The sequence below is a fragment of the Protopterus annectens genome, chromosome 7.part1 (genome assembly GCF_019279795.1).
Source record: "Protopterus annectens isolate FY-2018-M chromosome 7.part1, PAN1.0, whole genome shotgun sequence".
NCBI lineage: Eukaryota > Metazoa > Chordata > Ceratodontiformes > Protopteridae > Protopterus > Protopterus annectens.
Window position 1 is genome coordinate 480,130,272 of NC_056740.1, and position 26,151 is coordinate 480,156,422.

The 26,151-nt window shown below is 43.7% G+C and overlaps 1 protein-coding gene across 1 annotated transcript in view; it reads right to left on the reverse strand.

Annotated features, from left to right (window-relative positions):
• LOC122807832 (RNA-binding protein 5-like) overlaps nt 1-26,151 on the reverse strand; it is a 1,001,232-nt gene that overhangs the window by 447,066 nt on the left and 528,015 nt on the right. The window contains exons 14-15 of the mRNA XM_044078931.1: nt 24,688-24,776; nt 15,765-15,846 (exon numbers count right to left, since the gene is read on the reverse strand). Of these exons, the coding sequence (XP_043934866.1) occupies nt 15,765-15,846; nt 24,688-24,776 (171 nt within the window). The remainder of the gene's footprint in view (nt 1-15,764; nt 15,847-24,687; nt 24,777-26,151) is intronic.

Here is a 26,151-nt window from a genome sequence, read left to right on the forward strand (position 1 = left end):
GCTGTCTGTGCACGTCCAAGGAGTGCAGGATCCTCTCCCATTTATTCTGAAGATTAGGAAAAAAGGTTGGTAAATAGATAGATTGGTTTAAAGCCCCACTGGATACCACCTTGGGCATAAATGATGGGTTAGTCCTGATGGAGACCCTGTCAACCTGGAAAATAAGGATGGGTTCCACAGCCATTAGTGCCTGTAGCTCAGACACTCTTCTTGCTGAAGTGATGGCTGGAAGTAAGACTGTTTTCCAAGAGAGGAATTTTAACTCTGCTGTACCAGCAGGTTCGAAAGAGGGAAGCGTGAGCTTCTCTAGTACAAAGAGAAGGTCCCAGGCAGGGGTGGGAGCTCTCCTCGGGGGTTTTTAAACAGTTAGCTCCTCTCAGGATCTATTGGATCAGAGGGTGAGAAGACAGAGGTGGCTCCATATTGTAATGAGTTGAGAGGGCAGAGGCAAGAATCTTAATTGATGAAAAGGAAGGGACTTTGCGGAGCACCTCTGCTAGGTAATCTAGAATTACAGATAAGGAGGGCATAGCAGTGTCCTTTCCTAGAGAATGGCTCCAAGAACAGTATCTTTTCCATTTTTCTGAATAGGATTTCATAGTACAAGGCCTTCTGGCCTCAAGGATAACGTTCAGCACTTGTTTGCTGAGGGTTGCTAGTGGTGTGCTCAGGGAATAAGCCAGGCTGCAAGGTTCATAGTTTGCAGCTGAGGATGCACAATCTGTCCCTCCTGCTGGGACAGCAGGGAGGGGGTTTGATGTAGGTGCCAGGGTGATACTGCTGTCATACTGCGTAGGAGTGGGTACCAGTGCTGTCATGGCCAGTCTGGTGCAATAAGAACCGTCCTTGGTCTATCCTGCTTGATCTTGAGTAGTACTTTTGAGAGGAGGGACAGAGGGGGGAAAGGCATAAATTGAGAGGTCTTCCCATGTAAAGGATAGGGCATCCACTCGCCCCATGCTAGGCTGTGGGGATTTCTGGTGCAAATTTTTCTCAATTGATGGTTTTGGGGGGAGGCAAAGAGGTCCAGCTCTGGTGGTACCCAACTGTTGATTAGACGTTTGAATGAGTTGGGTTCCAGTTTCCACTCGTGTGGGTCCAGTAGATTTCTGCTCAAGTCGTATGCCAGTGAATTTGTTTGCCTGTCCGCAACTGAGCTTGCAGGTGCACTTGGTTGCTCAATGCTGTATTCCACAGGGCCCATGGCTAACCTACAGAGTGGGTAGGAATGAGTTCCCACCTGCTTGTTTATGTACCACATAACTGTGGTGTTGTTTGTCTATCAAAAGTTGTCCTGTAAGGATAAGGTATTTGAAGGCTGTCAGAGCATTCTGTACAGCTAACATTTCTTTTTGACTGATGTGCAGGTGAATTTGTCCTGGGCTCCATTTGGCTTGAATGCATTTGCCTGCCATGTGAGCACCCCATGCATAGAGTGATGAGCCTATTGTCAGGTTTTGGGCAGCGAAGGGTTGAGTGAAAGAAAGTCCCTTGTGGTTGCAAGCCTCTGCCCATAGAGAAGGAATGATAGGAATCAGTGTTTCCCTGTCCTGAGAGTGTTGACACCAGGGACTTTTTAAGTACCACTGAAATTTCCTCATATGCAGTCTTGCATACGGAATTAGTAGAATGCATGAGGCCATGAACCCTAGGGCTTGCAGTATTTTTCTTTGCAGATAGCTGGGCCTTGGTGGCCATTACTTTGAAGCAGTTTGTCAAATGAACCTGTTTTTCTGGATTGAGGAATGCCATCTGGGAAGCTGTGTTCAAGCTTGCTCCCAGAAATACAATCTGTTGGCTGGGCACCAGATGGGATTTCTTTTCACTGATGGCGTACCCCAGATAAGTTAGAAGTCTCAAATGCAGGGTGCTGAAGTAGCAATTCCTGACTGTCCATCTGAATCAGGCAATCATCCAAGTATGGGCAAATCTGAATATTTCTCTGCCTGCAGTATGCAATGGTTGGAGGCAGGCACTTTGTGAATACCCTGGACACAGTAGATAAGCCATACGGAAGTGCAGAGAACTGATAGAGCCTGCCCTGAAACGTAGATTTTTACTGCAAGATTCCCTTATGGGGATGTGCAAATAAGCTTCTTTTAAGTCTAGGGTGACTAGCCAGGAGTCCTTGGCTAGCATAGGAAGCAGCTGTAGTAGTGTTAGCATTTTGAATTTTGGGACCACCAGGGAGGTGTTGAGAATGGACGGATCCAGGATAGGGCACCATGAGCTCTCTCTTCTGGGCACCAGAAAGTCTGAAATAGAAACCCTGCCCAGTTTTGCTCAATTGGAACAGGTTGAATAGCCCTGCTACTGAGAAGAGAAAGTACTTGCTTTTGAGCCTCTGCCCACTGGTTTGAAGGAAGGTCTGGCAACCCGCTTGGGGCTAACAGCGAGAGGAAATAGAATCAGCATCCCTGGGATACACAACGCTTAGGACCCATCAGTTCCGGGTAATGGACATCACATTTTTTGCATGTAGGGCGAGTTTTCCTCCTAGAGCTGCAAGTACCTGGGCATGGCTGGGAAAGATGATAGACAAATTATTGCAAAATTTTTTCATAAGGGGGTGGCTTACCACTCTGTTTTTAAGGTGGGAGCACTCCATTGCTTAGATCTCTGCATACCCTGAGACACTAGGTTTGGTGGTCTGCTGCCCCTAGGCTTGGACTGAAGGCCCGAGAGGGTCTGGAAAGGACCAGTTTTTGAAGGCCAATGCCTAGTGAATCTAGGTGGTGGTAACTAAGAAATCTAACAGCACAGATTTAGCTTTCTCCTCCATCTTTTTAAGTACTACTGCCTTTGTGCCAAACGCTCCTTTAATGGTGCATCTAGTAATTTTGCTTTGACATGGTCTGGCCTATACAGTCTGTGTTTATCCTTACCTTTTTTCGGAAGATCGGTAGTCGGATGGCTTGTCAAAGCTATTTTGGAATACGGCGAGCGGAAGAATTTAGTGTCAAAGATAGCCTGACTACGAACAGTTCGGGCATTAAACAGGGCACAAAACCTACAGCGAGGAACGTCGTGGTCTGGGGCCTAAGTGATGCAGTAAGAGTGAAAATCTCTGAGGTATTTGCTTTCCACAGGCAAGACAATTGTTAACTTTTTCTGAAATCGGATAGAGCAAGAAAAAAGGATCCCCAATGGGGTACTTAGCTTTAGAAGACTTCAAGTCTGAAACTCTAACACCAAAAATTTCAGGTAGCAGCAGACTGGCACTTGCGAACTTCTGCTTCGGGCTCCCACGCAGCAAGAAAAGCTGATGTAATGGGGATGTGCAAATAAGCTTCTTTTAAGTCTAGGGTGCCTGCATGTTTTACACCCAACGTCTTGGAAGAGGCGACAGCATCAGACACAGAAATCCCAAGACACTGGTATTCTGGCTGACTGAGGGCTATCTGCAGGCAGATAACCCATGTGTGATGACTGCAACAATGAAACACGAAGGAACATCTTCAGTGAATTTTCTTCCATACAGACAAGGCTGTAGTGACAAATTACAGTCCCCTAACATGGTTAAACAGAGCCAGCCAGAAAAATGCCAAGATGGAGCCTAGGGTTGCAAGCATACATACCAGTGCAGCACTGCAGTGGGAGTAGCAATGCCAACAAAGATGGGCTCTCAAGACAGGGAATGCGGTAAGGTATACTCAGATAGACCTAACCCTCTCAAGCAACGTTTCTCAAGGGACACTTGACAAACTAGCTTGAAATCTCGGGGGTGGGGTGGGGGTGGTATGTGAAGGCTGCCAGCCTTCATAGACAGAATTTTGTAGATAATTCTGTCTCTTTGTAAATATTAATGGAGCTTTTCTCCCTGGGCCTCCACTGAAAATGGGTTCTTCTTGGCCCAGTTGACTTCCCCGGTAATCAAACTGAAATAAAAATAAATTAATAAAAGCCATAGGCTTGTTCTCTTAAATGTGAAAATACTATATTGGATGTTGAACTGCAAGAATGTAACAGTGCACTTTGCTGAAAGAAAGCTGACAAGTCAAGCGTTTTATGACTGATCTCAGGACTCGGAGCAGTGGTGTCAGAGCCAGCAGATTCTTTCTATTGCTTTGAGACCAGAGTTAATTCTGAGATTTTACATACATGTCTGACTGCTGTAGTTAACTGACCAGGTGCAAGCTTACTAATAAATGTAAATAGAGTTTCTGTTAGCCTGGGAAACCAGAGAATTGTTCAGAATGATGTGATCTAAAATGAGTCAGCAGGATGTTATTATCAATTTAAAGGACTTTCTCAGAGAGAGAGAGAGAGAGAGAGAACATTTTGTTTTTTTTTTTTTTAAAGCTGACAACTCACCAGTACTCTGCTTTGTTCTATATGTAAGTAATTAATAACGGTGACTGCTTTTAGATAACAAAATATTATGTTTAGCCAAGCTGTTTTCTGCATTGATGTCAGAACTATTCTACTGTATTATTTTAAGCATTTTCCTGTGATCTCTGAACTCTTGACTAGCACTGTGTAATAACAAGTACTATCTTGTGTTTTTATCATTAAAAATGTTTAAACCTTTCAACTATGGCTGTTTTGTGTAGAGATAATTTAAGCTCTAGAGTACATTGCATGTATATAGTGATACTGGCCAAGCCACTCCAACAGCTTCAGCCCTGGGTGTCACTATTTGGATAATACTGCACAGTAATAACTGGACATCCTTTGGTAATGGCCATTTTAGTAGCTGATGTTAGTGGTTGGTGGCAGCAGGTACTACCTTATAGACTGGCAGGAAGGGGCATAGCTGGAGAACCTATGCCAGCCTTCCCCCAGGAGTGTCTGCATGGTTGCATATAACATCTCAAAGTGTGTATGTGTCAGCTATGTGGGCAGGGACACGCAGCACTGGTTGGACAGAGGGTGCTGGAGGTTTTAGCATGACCACTAGGCTGAGATCTGGACCCTATAGCTGTGCCAATAGGGAGTCTTATTGGGGATCTGGAGAGAAAGGGGAGAAACCAGCTCCAGACTGACTGATCTCTGTGTGCTCTTAAGGGAAACTGTATTTACTGTGTGTATTGGTTATCCTTCCCAATGTGGACACCCCTCACTGGTGTTTGTGGTGAGGATTGAGGTTCCTTGATTACTGGGCTAGTGCACGGGCATCACATGGTCATTCATTGAGCTGTCAAGTTTATACAAACTTACGCACATTATATATATATATATATATATATATATATATATATATATATATATATATATATATATATATATATATATATATACACACACACAAAATAACTATGGGGAATCCCTTTCAATTAAAAGGCCATTTCCCCAAACCTCATGCACTTGCCCTAAGACTCTGCAACCTTGGAGCAACACTAAAGGTGCAGCGTACAAGCGGCAAGGGCCCCCTGCTTATAAGATGAAAGCCTGATCCCCACCCAAACACTTTACTTCCATCAGTTTTTTAAAATTGCTCAAATTTAAAACAAAGGTATGAAATACAACATACACATTTTACACATGCAAAATGTGTGTTTTATGTATGCATACCACATATACTTTATTTGTGCATGTGTACTACATGTGTATACTACATATGCAAACACACTGCAGAATATACAAACACAGACAAGTACATACAAAAAAGAAAAATCTTGGCAAAAATCAGGAAAATCAAGTCCCATAATTAAAGGATCTCTCTTATTAAACCAGACAGGACACTAAGAGGACTAAATCAAGCCCAACAAGGCAGATTACTAGTCAATATAACCTCACAAGCTAAAGACAGCCACAAGGTCTTCAACAGCTATGACCGAAGTCTCAAAAACAGCACACATCAGTGTGCCAAACTGGTGGTCAATGGTGCCACCTTCACTGTGCAGAGTGAGAGAGAATTTGCTGGCTGACAAGTTCTCAAACGTCACCCACTTAAACCCCTACAAGCATAACCCTCCCCAGCTATTAACAAGGAGCAGGTCCTGGCAGCTCTCACTAAAGCAAAAAACACAGCCTTAAGGAACACTGACAATATTATGGAATGCCTACTAAACAGCTTGAAGCATGAGCTATCAGGACCACTTGAGTCGCTTTTCAACTACAGGCTCAAATCAGGCTCTGCAACATGAGTAGAGGACTGCAACAGTTATCCCACTTGGCAAGGGTGGACCATCAACAGATCCTGGAAACTACAGACCTCTTAGTCTGACTAGTGTAAAATGCAGAGCCATGGAAAAAAATTACTATGGAAATGATGATCAAAGACACAGGCAACCTTCTCACACTGGGCCAAACCCAGTCTTTGGCTTTATCAAGCAAAGATCATGCCTATGTACCAGGATGTGGTCCAGCTGAGCCAGCAGCCCATTTTCATTGCAGACCCAAGGAGAAAATCTCCCAAGTTATACAAACCAAAAAATTAATATTAACACAAAAAATATTTAAAAGTACAGGAAAAACAGTGAAAAATAAACTTAGAAACTTCTGATTTCTACAAACTGGTAAAAGAGTTTTGTTAATAAGAATGATGACATTAGATGAGAGGCGACAGGAAAAGCAGTGTTAGTAGTATATAGCAGTAGTAAAACTTGGTGGGCTTCTTTGACAAGGTAGGTCACCAAGGCAATGGATGAGGGTAAAATGGTGCATACTGCCTAAGTGGACCTGGCTAAGGCATTCAATGCAATACTTTACTCCAGTAGCATTGACAAACTCGCAGAACTAAGCATAAACCCATACTTAACTCACTGGACTGCCAGCTGGCTCACAGACAGGATACAAAGCCGTGACTTGTGATACCCCCTCCACCAAGAGACTGATCACCAGCGGGGTACCTCAATGCTCCATGCTGGGACCACTATTTGGCATCTACTTCTCAGAAATAAAAGGTTAATGTCAAGGGCCTTTGGATAACCAGGTTCACAGATGACTGCAAACAGGGAGCTTTGATACAAAAAAGTTATGAACTCGCCATAATGTTCCATCTGTGTTATCCATTTTCACTCTTCAGACGATGGGTTCGAATCAGATCCCTCAGATCAGATGTGGCCTCTGTTAAAGCTCAAAGCAACTAAAAACTCGAGCTTCTCCCTTACCTACAATGCACCAACCCCAATTGCCTCAGACCTTGTTTGCTGACTAACAGAAAGGAATATATGTATTCAGAAAAGACAGACTATAGTTCAATCTTAAATATAAACAACAAAAATGTCCTGTAACCACTCATTCTTGCAGAAGTTTAAGGATGGGGGTTGGTGCATGAAAATGGACACAAGATGGAACATAATGCTGATTACATAACCATCTGAAGTCGATGTTCATTCTGTCCTCAACTGATGGCACACAGCTATCTAAAAATCCAGGGTTGACTCGAGAAAGGATACCCTGAGCACCACCACTCAGCTAAATGATGCTCTACTTCTGTAGACCAGATCCAATTTGTAATAACTAACAAGGTATGGCAAGTAGCCCACGTTGCTGCTGCTCATATCATCCATGGACATTCTGGATTGAAACACTGAGGAAGTATCCATGGCTCTAGCTGAATGGGCTCATAATGCTTCTATGCTAAAAAATCAAATACAGTTAGCCACCTAGACAAAGTGACTTTGGTAACTGGTTTTCACAAATTTTGCTTCTGCGAATGAGAGAATGGGTCATATTTTCTTACGTCTTTTGTTCTATGTAGTTAGAAACGTAATTGTCTGTGGACATCCAATAAATGCAATATGTATTCACCCTTGTTAGTAAATTTAGGAAAGAACACTGGCAAATCAATGGATTGATTGATGTATGCAAGTTGGCCTCTGCAGGGGACCAAGTGCCTTGGACAGTTTTCGCCAGAAAATGCCAGCCCCAACTGAGACATGTCAGTGATCATTAAGACCTTGGGCTGAGTGGGAAATGGACACTCTTGCAAAACCTGGTCTGATCAAATCCACCACCCGAGACCTTTCTTGCATGTCTGAGCGATTCTTACCTGAAGAGACATGGGCTGGCAAAGCATTGACCATCATGTGGATAGCATCCACTGAAAAAATCTCATGTAAAATCTTGCTAAAGGTCTTAATTTTATTGCCACTGAAAGCAGAGCCTGAAGGACCCGGTGAGCTGAAATCATGGTACTGCTGCTCATCTTTCTGACTTGTGATCTTATGGTTTGAACTGTTGAGGGTAATAGTGAAGCTATGGCTGACTGTGTTGAGTAGCACAATAAATTCAGTTGGTTTTAGTTAAGACTTTTCGTAGTTTAAGGTTATCCCCAGGAGAGAGCAAGTCTGGAGAACCTGATCTCTTGCTATTGTCAGTTGATGCCTAGTCAGAGTGGAAATGAGCCAATCATCTAGATATGGAAACACCTGGAATCTGCAGTCTCAAGTGAGCTGCCACTACTGCCATGCACTTGGTAAAAATCCTAGAGGCTGTGGTGAGCCCAAAGGGCAGAACTCTGAACTGGTAATAACTGGGCCCCAGTTGGAAGCTTAAATATCTTCTTTATTACCTGCACATCTTTATATGACAGTACACATCCTGAAGGCTTATCAAGCATATTCAGTCATCCTTGCCCAGAAATGGGAGAATGAACTGAACCGTGACCATCCGAAACTTGGTTTGTTGAACTGACAAGTTGCTGAGATCCAAAATTGGTCTCCAGTCCCCAGTTTGTTGGCAATGAAGAACCTTGAGTAACGCTTGGATTCTACCCGGTCTGGTGGAAACTCTTGGATGACTCTCTAGCAGTTTTTGAATTTGGATTGCTGCTTGTTCCCTCCAACTGGGTGGATCATCAGGGATTTTTCTCGAGTTTGGAGGAGGAAGGGAAAAGGGAATTGTATAACCTCTGGAAATAACCCTCTGCACCCAACTATCTTCCGTTAGGTCTAACCAGACTCTACTGCAAGGACAAATGACAGACTGCCTCCAGCAGTGGGCAATCAGGACTCCTTTCAAGAGTGCTGGTAGGACTGCTGTAGGGTCTGTCAAAGACTGATTTTCTGGAACACTGGTTTTGTGGGCCACCTATGCTGTGGAGGTGTTGTCATTCATTAAGTTCCCTCACCTGCCTCTGGGGGAACCTTCTCCATGTGGGTTCTGGAACGGGCCCTGAAACTTCTTGAATCACATCTAAAATCGACCACCTCACGGATTCCTAGAAAAATGTACGCCCACTGCAGACAAGGTCTTTCCATCCTTTTTCACAACTGGATAGTGTTGTTCTTCACCTTGAGGCCAAACAAAGATGTGCTGTCAAAGGGAGCACTGATGAACGAGGACTTGAAGGGCTCTGCAAAAAAACACAAGCTCGCCCAGGCATGTCTCCTAATGGAAATGCCTGAACCCACTTGCCCTTGAGGTTCCTTCAGATAAATGCAAAAATCAGCCTCAAGGAAGAATTAGAAATGCATTGCAGGGTAACCAAAGAAGTCACAGATGACTTAACTTCTTCAGAAACAGATCCAGAGTGGGTATTTGACAGCTCTTTAATCAAATCTCTGAGGTTTTGTGAAATGTGCCGAATAATTCAGTGACCTTAAAGCAATGGTCACTTAAGCATAAATATGCTTCCCAAATCTGTTCTTCTCCCAATACTCCCCATTGGGGGGATGGACAGCCAAACTCTCCTTGGCAAAATTCCTTTTTGGTTGCCACCGCTACAACCATGGCATCAATGGGCACACCTTTTCCCTAAACCTGCTTATCTACAGGTGGTGCCATAATCTTATCTGGTCTCAGATATAGGTTCAATGATGTCTGGTTCCTTCCACGCCACCAAGAGATCAAATCAATGGGCTACTGGCAGGCAGAGTCACCCAGGAGGTAGATGATCAAAAATCTCCAGGAATACAGATTCTTTGGATGAAGAGTTTCTGGGCATCCAGCCACCTCTCTGGCTAACAATTTCTAGAACGTCTCCGAATGAGCCATCTTCAGGAAGTGACCGTGGGAACTCTTCATCGAAACCTGTATCTTCTGAGAGACTTCTTTGGTGAGTACAAGTGCTTCCTCTTGCACATCTTCTTAAAGACCTCCTCAGTGGGATGCTCTGGAGAGGTATCAGAAGAATAAATCAAAATTTATTGTGTGGAAACCTGAGGTCTTGGTATTGGCAGTTCCTGTGGAAAGACTAATGTTCTGAGTGCAGAGAAATCAAGGTTGAAGATTTAGGATCCAAGGGGGATGGATCCATCCGTTCTGTCGAGGTAAGAGAAAACTCTTCACAGCCTTGAAGGTAGACTGCCCTGGAGAATGGCGAGACCTCGGAACCGAAAAAGGCCAGCCTTTTCTACTGCAGCCTTCCCCTGCTCAGAGAGCAAAATCTCTGAGGTGGAAGCCAGAGCCAAGCTATCCAGTGCTCAGGCTCTTGAGGCGCAAAGATGGCTTGAAAGCTTCCGAGTCAACTGCAAAACCTCAGATCCAACAGGGAGGCTTCAACTCAGACAGCTCTCCAAATCCGATGAGACTGGAACACTCAAGAGAAAGCTTTGGATCAGAGGAAAAAAACAATCCTTGCAACTAATCCAGACAGATCCGGATGGCTAGGATCCAGGGAATCTTAACACAGCTGAAGGAGTAAGTTGTAGTAGGGGTCTAACAGAAAAATGGACCTCTTGACCCAGAAGAGTAGCAGCTGAAGGAACACCCATCTGCCTCTACGCAGAGAGAATGTTCCTCACCACTCTTTCCACATCTTCCTCTAACAGACTTCTGACAGAATGAGTGGAAAACACCAAAGGTGACCTGGGTCTGTCCCAAAATGGTGACGGTAACCCTAGAGGGTACTGCATCTGCCAAAGGAGGATACGGAGTCCTTGGTGAGACAGTAAGAGTTGAAGGACCAGGAACAGTGAAGAGAGTCCTTGGTAAGATAATAAAAGTTGATGGACCAACAGTTGATTCCAAATTGGACTGTGCGAGATCCGAGAAAACTGCATCAGTTCACTTTGGCTTCTTCAGACCTGAAGGAGTCTGATCAGACATTTTCACCTTCTTTGGATCAGAGGGTGTGATCAGATCTTTGCGAGACCTTGTCTTTGAAGATTCCAAAGCAGAATGAAAAGGCTTCGTAGACAAGGAATTAAAGATTGTTTTGTCTTTGTTTATCCCCTCTCCAAAAGATGTCAAAAGGCCGTTTAGAATCAGTGTTTTTGCCCTCCACCAAAGCCATGGAGTGGAACCCGTGGCAAACGGAGCAATTTTCTTGCAAGTGAAGTAGCCTTAAACAGTAGGCACAAAGTTAATTTTTTAAAGCCTGTTGGCGCTTTTATCCTCCCATACAGTATCACAGTTACTCAACAAGGAGAAAATATTCACTACTATATCTACTTCTAATAATTTTTTTTATTAAACAGAGAAAAGGAAAATAAAAAGGCAGAGCTTTCACCAACAGCATCAAAAAACTACATAAAATGTAATACTATGGAAAGGATATGAAGATAGTATCAAGAGATACACAAGTACCAGAAAGAACAGGACATATGAGAATCAGAACAGACACTAAGTGCGCGATAGGTAAGGGGAATAGTTAATCTAAACAAAGAAACAGAATTAAGATAATAAACCAAGTTTCACAAACTTCTCTCAATAGCTCGAGTGTTTGAAACCATGTCTTTTGCTGAAAGCGGCAAAACAGATCTGACATAATTGGGTTGGTGCACTGTGGGTTAAGGGAGAAGCTTGAATGACTTTGGATGCCATGAGCTTTAGATGAGATCCCAACCCATCAGTTGAGGACAGAAGGAAAATTGACACCAGATCATCTTATAAGAGGGTCTAACACAGACAAAATGACTAATGCCAAAGTGACGGATTTAAATTCAATGCCAAGAAATGCACTACCGTGCCTTTTTGGAAAACAGCCACCCAGTCTAATTACTCCATCAATAAGACACCCCTAAGAGTTGCCTGGCAGTCAAGGATCTCAACATATGGAGAGAGAAACCAGGCCACTGACGAATATGTGGGCCAAGGTAGAAAGAAAATCATTCTGTCATCCAACTTATAAGTAACGGCACAGCATCCAGATCCAAGGAAGCCATAGTGCCATTTTAATTTGGCCCTTATCAGACCCAGAGTATAACTATCCCCTTCAGCATGTACCTGACCAGACGTATGCAACTGTTGGAATGCCCACAAATGTTCCTTAGCAGGGGAATCCAGAGTGTAAACACACTGTCTTACATAGACAGTGTTAAAGCCCCATCTCAATACTCTATATACTACAGGTTACTGAAGGCAATCTATGTCTGCATACAAGGCATCCTCGGATCCAGCTCAGATGAACCTTTCGCAAATCTGCAAAGCATCCACGTGAAGCAGAGTCCATCCCTAATCCTATTCAAGTGTGACCTTGAGCAATGGATGTGAAATTGGAAATTCACCCAGCATCTGGCCCCCATGTCTCTCACAGCAAGTTGTAGACAGTAATGCCCAAACTAATTCTTCCAACATAACCTCTAGAAATGTAACATATCTCCTAATAATAAACACCCATAATACACAAGAACAGAATTGGGTTGGATTGCACATCTAGGCTTACAAAGGCCATGGTGGTTATTAGCCTAGTATATATAATGACAGCATCTCTCTGTGCATGTGCACTACTGTGTGTGTGGGAGCGTACACATGGCTCTGTACATACCTGAGTGTGAGAGAGTATGCGCCTCTATGCATGTGAGCATACGCGCAGTGCGAGTCTCAAGTGTGAGTGTCTGTCTTTGTGAGAGGGAGTGTGCACGAGTGCATTTCTGAGTGCACTTGGGCGTATGCGCATTTGCGTGTGTGTGCGCGTGTGCGCGTGCCATTCTCATTACAGGTTAGGCTGCTTCTCAACCTGAAAGTACCAACATCCTTACAATCATAAGAGTGACAAAAAAATTGAACACTGACATAAAAAGAACAATTTTATATTCTTGATCATCAAAAACAACCTGGAATAGAAGCCCCTCCCCTTGTCTTAAAGAACGGCCCTTTTCTGTAGTCCCACTACCTAGAAGTGGTTTTGGAATAGGGCTGCAAAGCAAAACTGGTTACAAGTAGAACAGGCAGTTTTTAAAAAGGGAAGGCACTCTGAAATGGTTTTGTAACCAGATATATTGCCCAAATGTTCAAAGTCAAAGTAAAAACAATTTTGGATGAAACAGACAAGTATGAAACAAAGGTGTGCAAAAGACAGAATGGAACAGGAAAGGGAATTATGCTATCAGGCGGACACATTTTCAAGCACGGACATGTTTCAATTCTCTAGTCTGCTGCTTGCCTAGACTGCTCCTACTACTGGTGTCATTTTTTCCTGCTTGAAATAGTTTGGAGCCCTTAACCAGGCAATACTACTGGGTGAGGCCCTGACCGTGAGTACTTGTGTTTACCATGGTTACCCAGAAATACATAAAAATGTTAACCAGTAGTGGGAACGTTCAGAACTAGCGAAATAAGTACAGCTTTGCTGGGGAGTGACATCTACACCTTTTATCTAAGGCTAGGAGTCTTCTTTGCAGATAAAACTTGGGATCTTTTTTTCAGTTTGGTTTTGTGAAGGGTAGATCATGCCCGCTCAATTTCTTTGAGTCAGTCACCTGAGCTGTGGATGAAAGCAAGGTGGTTCATACAGCCTACCTTGATCTGGCCAAGGCCTTTGATACCATTCTTCACTCAGGAATCATAGAAAAACTCACTAAGCTAGGCATCAACCCCTCTATCACTAGGTGGGTTGCAAACTGGCTCACAGATAAAACCCACAGTGTGAAAGTAACTGACTCAAAGTCAGACTGCTGGAGTCCCACAGGGTTTGGTCCTAGGTCCTCTCCCGTTTGGTATCTACTTCTCTGAAGTCAAGGCCAACATGAGGGAACTCTGGCTGACAAAGTTCGCAGACGACTGCAAGTTGGGAGCTATTATTAACTTGTAACCAAAACACTGTCACAAAACACCAAATAGATTGCGCTCCCAGTCAACAATAAAGGATGTCTTCTGTAGTTCAATCAAATGCAGCCAGGAATACACCAAAACAGTTTATTGCACAAAACGATCCAAAGTACAAACAATAGTCCTGTATACAACCAAAGCCTAGGATTAAGCGCTTTCGTCTCCAATCTGAGACTTCATCAGAATCCAAGGATTAACAATACTAGCACCATTTTATACTAACCAGTTGGCATTTAATTAAATTAATTTATTTCATTTTCTTAAAGTAAAACCTTACCAAAAATACTATTGAAAAATCTATAAAACTACACGATTTGTAGATTAAAATACACACTGTACATAGGTATTGAACACATAGTAAATACGAATATAGGAAATATATAACAGACATGATAGTGAACAAATATATGATAGTTATAATAAATGTATGTAAATTATATAAGTATATATAAGTGTATGTGTATACTCCAATATATAAATATATCTATGTATATAAAAGCCACTACAATGAAATATTAATGTAAAATATAATAATGTATAAATGTGTAAATATATATGTATTTAAATATTCTAAAAAATATATGTATACATTTAAAATTCTTAAAAATATATAAATATAATGTAAATGTAAATACTAATATAAATATAAATGCAAATACAAATGTATTACGGGAAGTGACATGATGTATAAATGTATGTTATACTATATAAAAATATGTACAAACTATGTATATTAAATATTGAAAATTTTTTAAATATCCAATAAATTAATGACACTTTATATAAATTAATAACACTTTATATAAAAATTATTGCTATTATTAACTCCCCAAGTGATGACATCCTACAGAAAGGCCTCACTGAGACCAACGACTAGTGTCAGAACCATGGCCTTAATCTCAATGCCACAAAATGTGTTATCCCCTTTGGGGAAAAACCCGGTTCCAATGAATTATCACATCGATGGTAGTCCACTGAACACAGAAGGCGTTATAAGAAATCTGGGAACAGAGGTTGACAGCAACCTCTCTTGACTACCACATTCCTATTGTGGTCAAAGTCCTATGTGGCACATCTCATTACTAAGGGTTTTGCACCCAGGAAGAAAGAGGTCATTGTCTCCCTCTACTCTTCCCTTATTAGGCCAATCAGAGTAAAATGCCCCATTTGGCATGTACCTCACTAAACACCTGCAACAACTGCAGAGGCTGCAAAAGTACCTCACAAAGAGGATCCTAGGCCTTAAAACATTTGTCCTATATGAACAGACTAAAAAAAAAAACAACTATTCTCTGTCTCATATCACCTACTTAGAGGCAATATCTGCGTGACTTACAAAGCCACGTCTGACCCAGCTCTGTAAGAAATGCTACATCTAAAGAAATCCCAATCCCACCACACCACACGCTCCAGAGACCTCAATCTCATTACCACAATCAACAGAACATGCTGGAAGGACAGATTCATAACCCAGAAACTGTCCATGCTATGAAATAGACTTCCCATACATGTCAAGCAGAGCACCTCACTGGCCCCCTCTTCAAGAGAAATCTTGATGAGTGGATGGGAAACAGAAAATTCACCCTAGGGATCACTCTAGTGGCTCTACTCGACAGAGGCACTGGAAACAAAGGTCGGGACGGCACAATGCCAGGGTAATCCTATGGGTTAGGCTTGTAAAGGCACCAGGGCCATTAGCCTAGTAAATACCTATGAACCTATGTAAACTACAGGCTAGGTATTTTACAAGAAAAATAAGACAAATGCAAATTTCTCACCGTAGAACTATTGACTGCATTTTGAAAATAAACATTTCTTTTGTTTCAGGACATCGGCAGATCTCAAGCTCAAATCCATTTTCAATGCATTACTTCGGAACTTACCATACTTGTTTCCTGGAATGACTGCTACTGGAGAAGTAGGCTGACCTTCTGTACCACTAGATGACTGGGTAGCTTGCGGAGTCTGAAAAAAAAATTTGCACAATTAAGGGCGAACTGTCCAAACACAAAATATGTACAGTGTATATACTCAGCTCAAGCAGCACACTGGGGAAAAAACTCCACAAATCCTCATGCGCTTCGCTTCATTTTGTCAATGGTCAACACCACCTTCTTTCTCAAAGTACACACCGAGAGAGAACACACACACGGCTTGCATGAAAAGTAAGAGAAGCAGCTGCAGTGCACGATTCATTTAGCTACGACTTGCTTATTAAGCAGGCCCATATGCAGACATCCACTGAATGCAGGAATCTTTTGTCTGCTGTGGCACTATGGGAAAAGAGAGAGATGAATAACCTGATCCGAGGACAGCTCTGTCACTAACTCAGGCATGAACAAATGGTTAGTCCACAGCGCAGCTTTATCCTTTTTATATTACAGAAGGTACCCATACACTTAGAGCCTACAAAAATGTTTTCCACGAATATTACTGCAGTCTCATCTTTAAAGTTCAGATTTTATGATGCAGTGATTTCCTTTTGGGTGGTCTCAAATAAAACACCCCTTTACGAAAATAAAGAGGTGGGTCCAGTGGCATACATCCTAAAATGGCAGATGCATGTAACTTTAGTGAAGTGCAGGACGTCTTTTAGGGCCATGGCCTCCGTTATAAACTTACAGCACCGCAACGGCAACTTTTTCTATTTAGCCAGGACAAAAGGATACCTGCTAAATCTTCCAAGCTGTCAGTCTTTGTTAACAGATTCATACGCTGATGCAACTGCACTTGTTCTGCCCATATAGGACTCCGCAAGAGCGAGAAGTTGCGTACACTTACCATAAATGTAGATGTTCCGAGTGTATTCACTGTTGCAGTCATCACACTTGGGTTATCTGCCTGCAGGTTGTCCTCAGTCAGGCCGAATACCAGAATCTTGGGATTTCTGTCTCGGATGCCGTCATCGACTAGCAGGCCTTGTAAGAGTGCTGTGGCAAATCCGGTTCTGGATTTAGAAAGGAGAGGTACGTGGCAATGCTTGGTGAAGGTGTGTACATAACTCCAGGTTGAAGCTTCCATGATGTCCCTGGTAGGGACTCCCCTGAGAAATGCTGTAGAAGTTGAGGTAGCCCTAGTGGAATTAAATCTGATCCCCTGTGGGGGTAGTTTTTTTCATGGTGTTAGTAGCAGAAATGGATGCAGTGTACTATCCATTTGGAAATGGTTTGCTTTGAAATGGTCTTGCCCTCTGCCCCTGTAGGAAAGCTGATTAGCAGCTGGTCAGATTTTCCGAAAGGCTTAGTCCTGCCAAGGTAGAACCTGAGCTGTCTGTGCACACCCAAAGAGAACAGGATCCTCCTTCCTTTATTCTGAGGGTCAGGGAAAAAGGTTGGTAAATGGATGGATTGGTCAAAGGCCACACTTGATGCCACCTTGGGCATAAATGAGTTAGTCCTGATGGAGACTCTGTCGGCCTGGAAAATAATGAAGGGTTCCACAGCCATTAGTACCTGTAGCTCAGACACTCTTCTTGCTGAAGTGATGGCTAGAAGTAAGGCTGTTTTCCAAGAGAGGAATTTTAACTCTGCTTTAGCAGCAGGTTCAAAAGTGGGAAGCATGAGCTTCTCTAGTACAAAGAAAAGGTCCCAGACAGGGGCGGGAGCTCTCCTTGGGGGTCTTAAATTGTTAGCACCTCTCAGGAACTGCTTGATCAGAGAGTGAGAAAAAAGAGGCGGCTCCATACTGTAATGAGCTGAGATGGCAGAGGCATGAATCGTTTTGATGAGAAGAAAAGGCCTTTGTGGAGCAGCTCTGCTAGGCAATCTACAATTTGAGGTAAGCAGGGTACAGCTGTGCCCCTTCCTAAAGACTGGCTCCAAGAACATATCTTTTCCATTTTTCTGAATATAATTTCCTAGTACTCGGCCTTTTAGCCTCAAGGATGATGTCCAGCAGCTGTTAGCCGAGGGTTGCTGGTGTTGTGTTCAGGGAAGAAGCCAGGCTGCAAGGTTCAGTGTTTGAAGCCGAGGTGCAAAATCTGTCCCTCCTGCTGGGACAGCAGGAAGGGGGTCTGATGTAGACGCCAGGGTGGCACTGCTGTCAGACTGCGAAGGAGTGGGTACTAGTGCTGGCGTGGCCATTCTGGCACAATGAGTGTCCTTGGTCTGTCCTGCTTGATCATGAGTAGTACTTTTGAGAGGAGGGGCAGAGGGGGAAGCCATAAATTGATAGATTTTCCCATGTAAAGGATAGGGCATCCACTCGCCATGCTTGGCTGTGGGGATTTCTGGAGCAAAGTTTGCTCAATTGATGGTTTTGGGGAGGCAAAGAGGTCCACCTCTGGTGTCCCCCACCTGTTGATTAGAAGTTTGAATGAATTTGGTTCTAGTTTCCACTCATATGGTTCCAGTAGCTTTCTTAGTCTGCCAGTGTATTTTGTTTGCCTGGCAGGAACTGAGCTTGCAGGTGCAGAGCCATGGCCTACCTGCAGAGTGGGTAGGAATGAGTCCCCCCCCCTCTTGTTTATGTACCACATAACTGTGGTGTTGTCTGTCTTTATCAAGAGTTGTCCTGGAAAGAGAAGGTATTTGAAGGCGGTCAGAGCATTCTGTGCAGCTAACATTTCTTTTTCGATTGATATGCAGGTGAATTTGTCCTGGGCTCCATTTGGCTTGAATGCATTTGCCTGCCATGTGAGCCCCACATGCACAGTCTGAAGTGCCTGTTGACAGGGTTTGGGCGGCGAAGGGCTGAGGGAAAGGAAGTCCCCTGTTGTGGTTGCAAGCCTCTGCCCACCAAAGGAACTCTGCCCTTAGAAAAAGAACGACAGGAATCAAGTGTTTCCAAGTCCTGAGAGAGTCGACACCAGAGACCAAGTACCAGTGAAGTTTCCTCATATGCAGTCTTGCAACTGGAATTAGTAGAATGCATGAGGCCATGAACCCTAGGGCTTGCAGTATTTTTCTTGCAGACAGCTGGGTCTTGGGAGGCCATTAGCTTGAAGTAGTTTGTCAAATTAACCTGCTTTTCTAGAGTGAGGAATGCCATCTGGGAAGTTGTGTGTAAGCTTGCTCCCAGCAATACAATCTTTTGGCTAGGCACCATATGTGATTTCTTTTCGTTGATGGTGTACCACAGAGAAGTTAAAAGTCTCTTTACGAATGCCAGGTGCTGAAGTAGCACTTCCTGACTATTTGCCTGAGCCAGGCCATCGTCCAAGTATGGGTAAATTTGAATATTTCTCTGCCTGCAGTATGCAATGGCTGGAGCCAGGCACTTTGGGAATACCCTGGGTGCAGTAGATAAGCCAAAGGGAAGTGTAGATTACTGATAGTGCATAGAGCTTGCCCCGAAATGTAGATATTTCCTGCAAGATTCCCTTGTGGGGATGTGCAGATAAGCTTAAGTCTAGGGTGACTAGCCAGGAGTCCTGGGCTAACATAGGAAGCAGCTGTTGTAGTGTAAGCCTTTGGAATTTTGGGACCACCAGGGAGGTGTTGAGAATGGACAGATCCATGACAGGGCGCCATGAGCTCTCTTTTCTGGGCACCAGGAACAGTCTGGAATAGAAACCCTGTCCCCTTTGCTCTATTGTAACAAGTTGAATAACCCTGATACTGAGAAGAGAAACTACTTGCTTTTGAGCCTCTGCCCACTGGTTTGGATGAAGGTCTGGCACCCCACTTGGGTTTGGCAGTGAGTGGAAGTAGAATCTGTATCCCTGGGAAACTATGCTTAGGACCCATTGGTCCTGGTTAATGGACAACCCATTTTTTAGCATGCAGGGTGAGTTTTCCTCCTTGGGGTGCAAGTACTTGGGTATGGCTGGGAAGAACGATAGACAAGTCATTGTGAACGTTTTCCATACGGGGGGGGGTGGCTCACCACTCCCGGTTTTAGAGGTGGGAGCACTCCATTGCTTACATCTCTGCATACCCTTAGACTGTACTCTTGGTGGTCTGTTGGTCCTGGGTTTGGACTGAGAAGACCTGGGGGGGACTGGAAAGGACCAGTCTTTAGAAGGCCAATGCCTACTAAATCTAGGTGGCTGTATCTAAGAAATATGTAACAGTTTGCATAGATTTAGCTTTTTCCTCCATCTTTTTAATAACTTCTGCTTTCTTTTGTGCCAAACAAGTGTTCCTGGTTCAATGGAGCATGTAGCAATTTTGATTTGACATGGTCTGGCATGATTTGTTCCTTCAGCCAAGCATGCCTTCTCAGTACAGACCCAGAGACAGCAGCCCTGCAAGATGCTTCTAAGGTATGAAAACCACCCTGCAAAGTATGTTTACTACCTTGGTTTGCAGAATGCTTTAACTCTTAACTTTATTCTCTGCACAATCTGGAAGCAACAACAATTTCTGTTTGATTAGTTCCATGACATGCTGCTACTTCAAAATGTGAAACTGGCAATTTAAAGTCCTTATGGCAAGAGTTGGAGATGTATACCTTCTTACCCCATCTGTCTAAAGCTCTAGAATACCTGTCCGAAGGGGTAGGGTTTTTGACTGTAGTGGCCTTAATACCTTTATGTCCCTGGGAAATGGTCTTTGGATCCGCAGCGGGATTCATAGAGAAATTTGTGAGAGTCAGGTACTCTGTAGTACCTGTCAGGCTTTCTAGGAGCTGGTGGTAAAGAATAAGGAGTAAACCTGGACTCCATGAAGACATCTACAATATCCAGGACAAGGGGTATAGCTGGAGGCCTATACTGACGGAAGTCAAAAAATTCTCCGAGTCTCTTTTTGGACTGTGGGTAGTCCTGGCATTCCCAGTGGAAATGCTCCCTTAAGGTATGCAAGGTTTCACCAAAAGAAAAGTCCTCTGGAGGGGAGGCAGAGTGAATGGAATCCTCTTCATCTGAATCCTCATAGCTATATAAAACGGAATGTCCTGGTAAATCAGTGGGATCAGAGTAATTGGACTCACGGTCTGTAGAATGAGAAGGAAAATCAAAAGAGGGGGAGGCTGGCTTCCCTAATTAAAGTTATATGGTCTTCAGCCATTCTAAGCATTTGTTTCCGTGGCATGGGAGCGTGAGCATGCACTTTGGTCATCGGTTTTCTAAGCGTAGTACGAACTCTGGGCCTGAGAAGGTCGGTAGTTTTAGTCAAATACGAAGATGTCGGTTTAATACGAACATTGGAAGGTTGGAATACACCCTCAGAAGCCGGTGCCTGCACAGCGACTCCAGACCTATCCAAGGTAGAGGCATCCGCAGGTTCCAAAGTTGAAGAAGCAACTCGTGGCATATCTGACTCCAAATGGGTCTCAGCAGAGGCCTGCGAATCTGCAGAACTGGGTATCAGGGACTGCGAAGGCGCCTCACTGAGTACCGGCCTATGCGGTCTATCCCTGGACTCTCAGCTCCTTAAGTAGAGCCCTAGGCAAACTTGTTTTACACCCAGGAGATTTTTTTGTAAATGTAAAAATGAATGGGGTCCTGCAGGGATCGTGTGTGATGGCACCACCTGTCTTCTCAGACAGCATTGGAATTACAAGTGCATTCTTGCCAGGGGAATCATTCAGATAAAAAGTCATAAGCTACTCTTTTGAGACATTCTAATCCCAGGAATAGATTCTGCCCTGAGACAACAAAGTATTGGGAAACCGAACATTTTCAGAAGGACGGGATGCCCTTTGTTCTGCTTCCAACAGTACCCATAGTACCACCACTAGTCTCAAGGAAACAAGGTGCAACTTTGGAAGGTTTAAAATTCAGTTACTGTGACTTGCCTTCATTTCCTGTAATTCTACAGACCCGTAACTCTCACTAGTCTCAACACAAAGCCATGGAAAGAATCATCAAGGAAATGATCAGAGACACAGGAAACCTCCAGACATTGGATCCAACCCAAACTGGTTTTGTCAAGGGCAGATCATGCCAACTCAACTTGGTGGACTTCTTTTAGAAGGTAACCAAAGCAACAGATGAGGTCAAAACAGTTCACACTGCCTACCTTGACCTAGTCAAGGAATCTGACAATACCCCGCTTGAGCACTAATGAAACTCAAGAAGTTGGGTATAAACCCTTATGTCTGCCAGTGGATAGCCAGCTAGCTCACAGACAGGACCCAGGAAGTTAGAACTGGCAAGTCCACCTCTACAGAGGTGCCAGTCACAAGGAGTCCTGGGACTGCTCCTTTTTGGCATTTACTTTTCTGAAATCAAGGCCAATATCTATGGCCTCGGGCCTTACTAAATTTGCACATGATTACAAAATAGCAGTCATACAATTGCTCAATAAAAATGTTCTGCAGGAAGGGCTAAGACAAGACAAATAACTGGTGTCAGAGCCATGGACTAAAACTAAACACCAAGAAATGCACGAGTAAACATAGGAAGTCATCCACCACTGCTGTCATATTGACAACACACCCAAGTTTACTCATTAGTCAGGGACTTGGGGACACAGACAGTAATGTAGCTTCTGACCACCGTGCGTCCATAGTAGTGAGAAAAATCATTCCATGTTATGCAAGTTAAAAACAAAGGTTTGGTGTGTAGGTCCACGGAAGTCATTGTTCCACTGTATTAAGCCATTCACCAGACCCATCATTGACTACAATGCCCCCTTTGGTTATGTACCTAACCAGGCACATCCAACTGGAACATTCAACACAGGTGCCTCACTAAAACACAGGGAGTAAGTTAGCATGTCTTGTGCAGACTGACTCATGGCCCTATCCCTGTATTCTGTCTTCTAATGGTTGTTGAGGTGAAATCTATGCCTCCCATACAACGTATTGCCAGACCTGCTCTAATGGAACTCGTGCATATCCACAAAACAAACGGCACCAGAATTACCCGTTCTAAAAACTTAAACCATGCCTGTGACATAAATAGGACTTGGAGAGACATGCATCCCAGAGACTACCCTTTCTGTGGAAAAGGCTCCCTTATGTGAAGCAGGCTTCCTCCCTAAACCAATTCAAGTGCAACTTGGACAACTGGATGGGAAATAGGAAATTCATCCCTGGTTTGGCACCTGTCCCTCTAATGGACAAAGGTCGACTGTAAATGGTTCATCTCATAGGACCCTGCTTGTAAAGGATTCATCTCCCAAGCCCCTGCCTACATTTACCAAAGGTAAGAGAACTTGTCAAAGATTTGGGATGCATTGCTAGGTTTAAAAAGGCCCTTGTGGTGGTTAGCAAACGCCTATGAATCTATACCTACAGTCTCCTGGATCTCTTTCAGGAATGTTGAATGGATGAGGCAATTTTCCAGGGGAGTAACAGTCCACAGGAAAAGCAATCTGAAACACAGATTCCACAGGAGAGGAGTCGTATTTGTTCAGGTTCTTCTTCTCCCTGCTAAGCAGTGATTAAAGGGAGGGAAGAACTAGAGGCTGGCCTACGGCTCAGCAATGAAATGTCTGTAAGAGCAGGGCCTGTAGGCCTAAGGGCCATAAAGGCCTGCAGTAAGGAATTGGTGAATGTCTGCCAGTCTGGAGTAGCTTGAGGCATTGGGTTCAAGTGTTTGTTTTTTTTCTTAGTTGGTACTGACTTAGAGTTGGCCTAGTAACTGAGGTCTGGGCTGGAGCAGGAGTCTCGGTCGGCCGACCAAGTACTGGTTCCCCCTCAATGTCGGTTGTGGCCGGCATCTGGGTCAGCTCCCCTGACGTGTTCTCCGTAGCTGCAGTAACGGCCTCATCCAGAGGATCCGAAGCTGACGGAAGAATCAGCTGTCCCTCGGCCCCTAAATCAGTAGTCAGCAGGATGTCAGATGGCAGAGCGACAGTGGGTGTAGGCCTGGAAACCTTGGCCTTCTTCCTCGGTTGTTTGGTTTGGGTGGCCGACTCGGGATCCCATTCTGTGAGCAAGGCGTTTCAATCTCAGATTCTCAAGATACAAATTTAAACCTGCCAGATGGCTGCGTAGGGTCTTTGGTACGAATGACTAACAAATGGAGCAGGCCTTATGATCGTGCTACTTAAGTAAGCAAAACACGCACTTGTGTGAATCCTTATGCGGTATCAGACGCCCGCAATTACATTTGCTTTTTTTCTCAGACATCGGCTAAATAGCTGAACAAAACCTACAGCAACCAAGCTCAAGTAACAAGAAAAACAAAACCCCCAACGTGGTACTTACCTTATTTGAGGTCTTCGGACTAAGGAGTGGAATGGTCGAAGCATACGTCTGCAACTGAAAAGTTCTGGAGTCTGTGCATGCGGATGTCGCATTTGTAGTCCCTGGTTTATGGCCGTACGTATGACATCCCACGAACCTGCAGCAGCCAGGCTTAAGCTTTTGTATAGGAGCTGACGTCAGATCGCCTGATGGCTGGAAATCCCACAGTATGAATACTGCAACACAGGAATAGGAGGACATCCCCTTTTGCCCTGCAAAAGCCAAGTACTGGAGGCAGGTACTTTGTAAATAGCCTGGGGGCAACAGAGAAGCCAGAGGCATGGGGGTGAGCTGAAGTGAGAGTCCCCTGCTTCCATGCTGACAAACTTTTTTTTTAAATTAGGCTACGACGACGTGGGGTACTGAACTTCATGTGGAGGAGTAGGTAAGAAGGCTCTTCAAGGCTAGCATTGCAAATTTTTCTTTGGAATGAAAACCACAGGAAGTGAAACGCTGAAATGTGGAAATGAGACAAGGAAAAAGGACCTTAAACATATTACTGAAACATTTGAGGAGGAAAAAAAAAAAGAGCCAATGTTTTTCACAAAGCTTATTATGCATTTGCCTAATTTACACCTTAACAGCATAGCATATGGCAACTTCAACTTTCAATTCTAGAAATGCAGCCAGTGCACCCACTTTAAACTTTTAAGCTATGCAGCCATAACAAAACTAGTACCAAGCATAAAGTTCAATACTTGCAGAAAAAAGGAAAGGAAAGGTTACCTGTGCTGGCTCCTGGTTTGAAGACTGTTGTTGGTACATATGTGCAGCCTGTGAGACTGCTACCACTGCAGCAGATGAAACCGTTGCACCTAGGACAAAATATTCAGTACATTAGCCCACATATCCATCTGCCTCGTACAGTAACTTGAAGAGCAGGGGATTCTTTCATGATATAGAATGAAAGGCACCTGTTTCTCATACAACAGTGTGTATGCATACTCAACAGAAGACATTACAGTACATGGACCACTATTGCAACAAAACCAGTTTTCACTGAGAAATATCCATAGCTCAAGGTCAGACCTACTGGCTAGATTTCCAGAAACCAATGCATCATGAACTCACTGTACCATGTTTTTATCCCATCAGTAGTGAAATAGTTGCCCCCCCCCCCAATCTTGTTAGTACCTTATCCATTTGAAATTTTGTCAGGAATAACTGTCCTATGGCTTACCCCCTGTAGAAAATCAGTAACAGTTCCAATAAGACTACAGGAAGGATGGCGGGAAATGTACTCCAGCAGAGACCTACTGGTAATACAGCTGTCAGCATTCTCATCACAGGAATCACAACTGCATTAGTATCCTTACCAATGTGAAAAGTTACATTGTTACCTACTTCAGGAGGTGGGCAGAAGCCCTCACAGAATGCCATAAATGAGAGTTGCAAATCCTACACTTGGATACAGATTCAACTTGTACTGCTCAGAAAAGGTGTGCACAATAGTCCAAGGTAAGTGCACTGAACAGGAACCTTCTTGAAGAGCTGTGAAGGCTGCTTGTCTGGTACACTGGGATGCGATCTGTAATCCAACACAGCTAAATATGATGCAATATGCCAGCCTCTTAGACAAGTTTATTTTTGCAGACAAGACTATTATCCAGCATGCAGAACAGAAACCGCTGGTTGGATAGTTTTACCTCAGACCAGAACAAGTAATACCAAAGTAGTCCGTTGACTATCAGCAAAAGCAATATACATTCTTTATTCTGAGGGTTACAGCAAGACAATGGTAGGTGTAAGGGTGTGTTAACTACTACCACTATAAACAACTTAGGCACAAGAGAGATTTGTCTTGAGGTCTGCCCAGGTTTTTAGGATAACCACAAATGATTCCTTAAGCCACAAGGGCATGATATTATGAATCTTTACACAAGATTAACAACATGAAAACCTTCAAGGAAAAAAGCTTGATGGGTTCAACAGCTCTCGATTCGGGGGATCATCTGTTTTGAATGAACACAGTACTTTCTTCACTTACAGACAAGGCCTTCTACAGAAATGGAGCATATCCTCTGGAAACCAGACCCTGAAAAGAATGAGATGTATAACAGCTAAACTGCCATTGGCCAGGTTAAGATGTTGCAGTACTCCCCCCTCATTTAGGTGTACAAATTACAAAAACAGTTTCCTTGGCCACAAACAGGGTTGGTCTTATAGGTTCATAGGTAGGTAGTAGGCTAT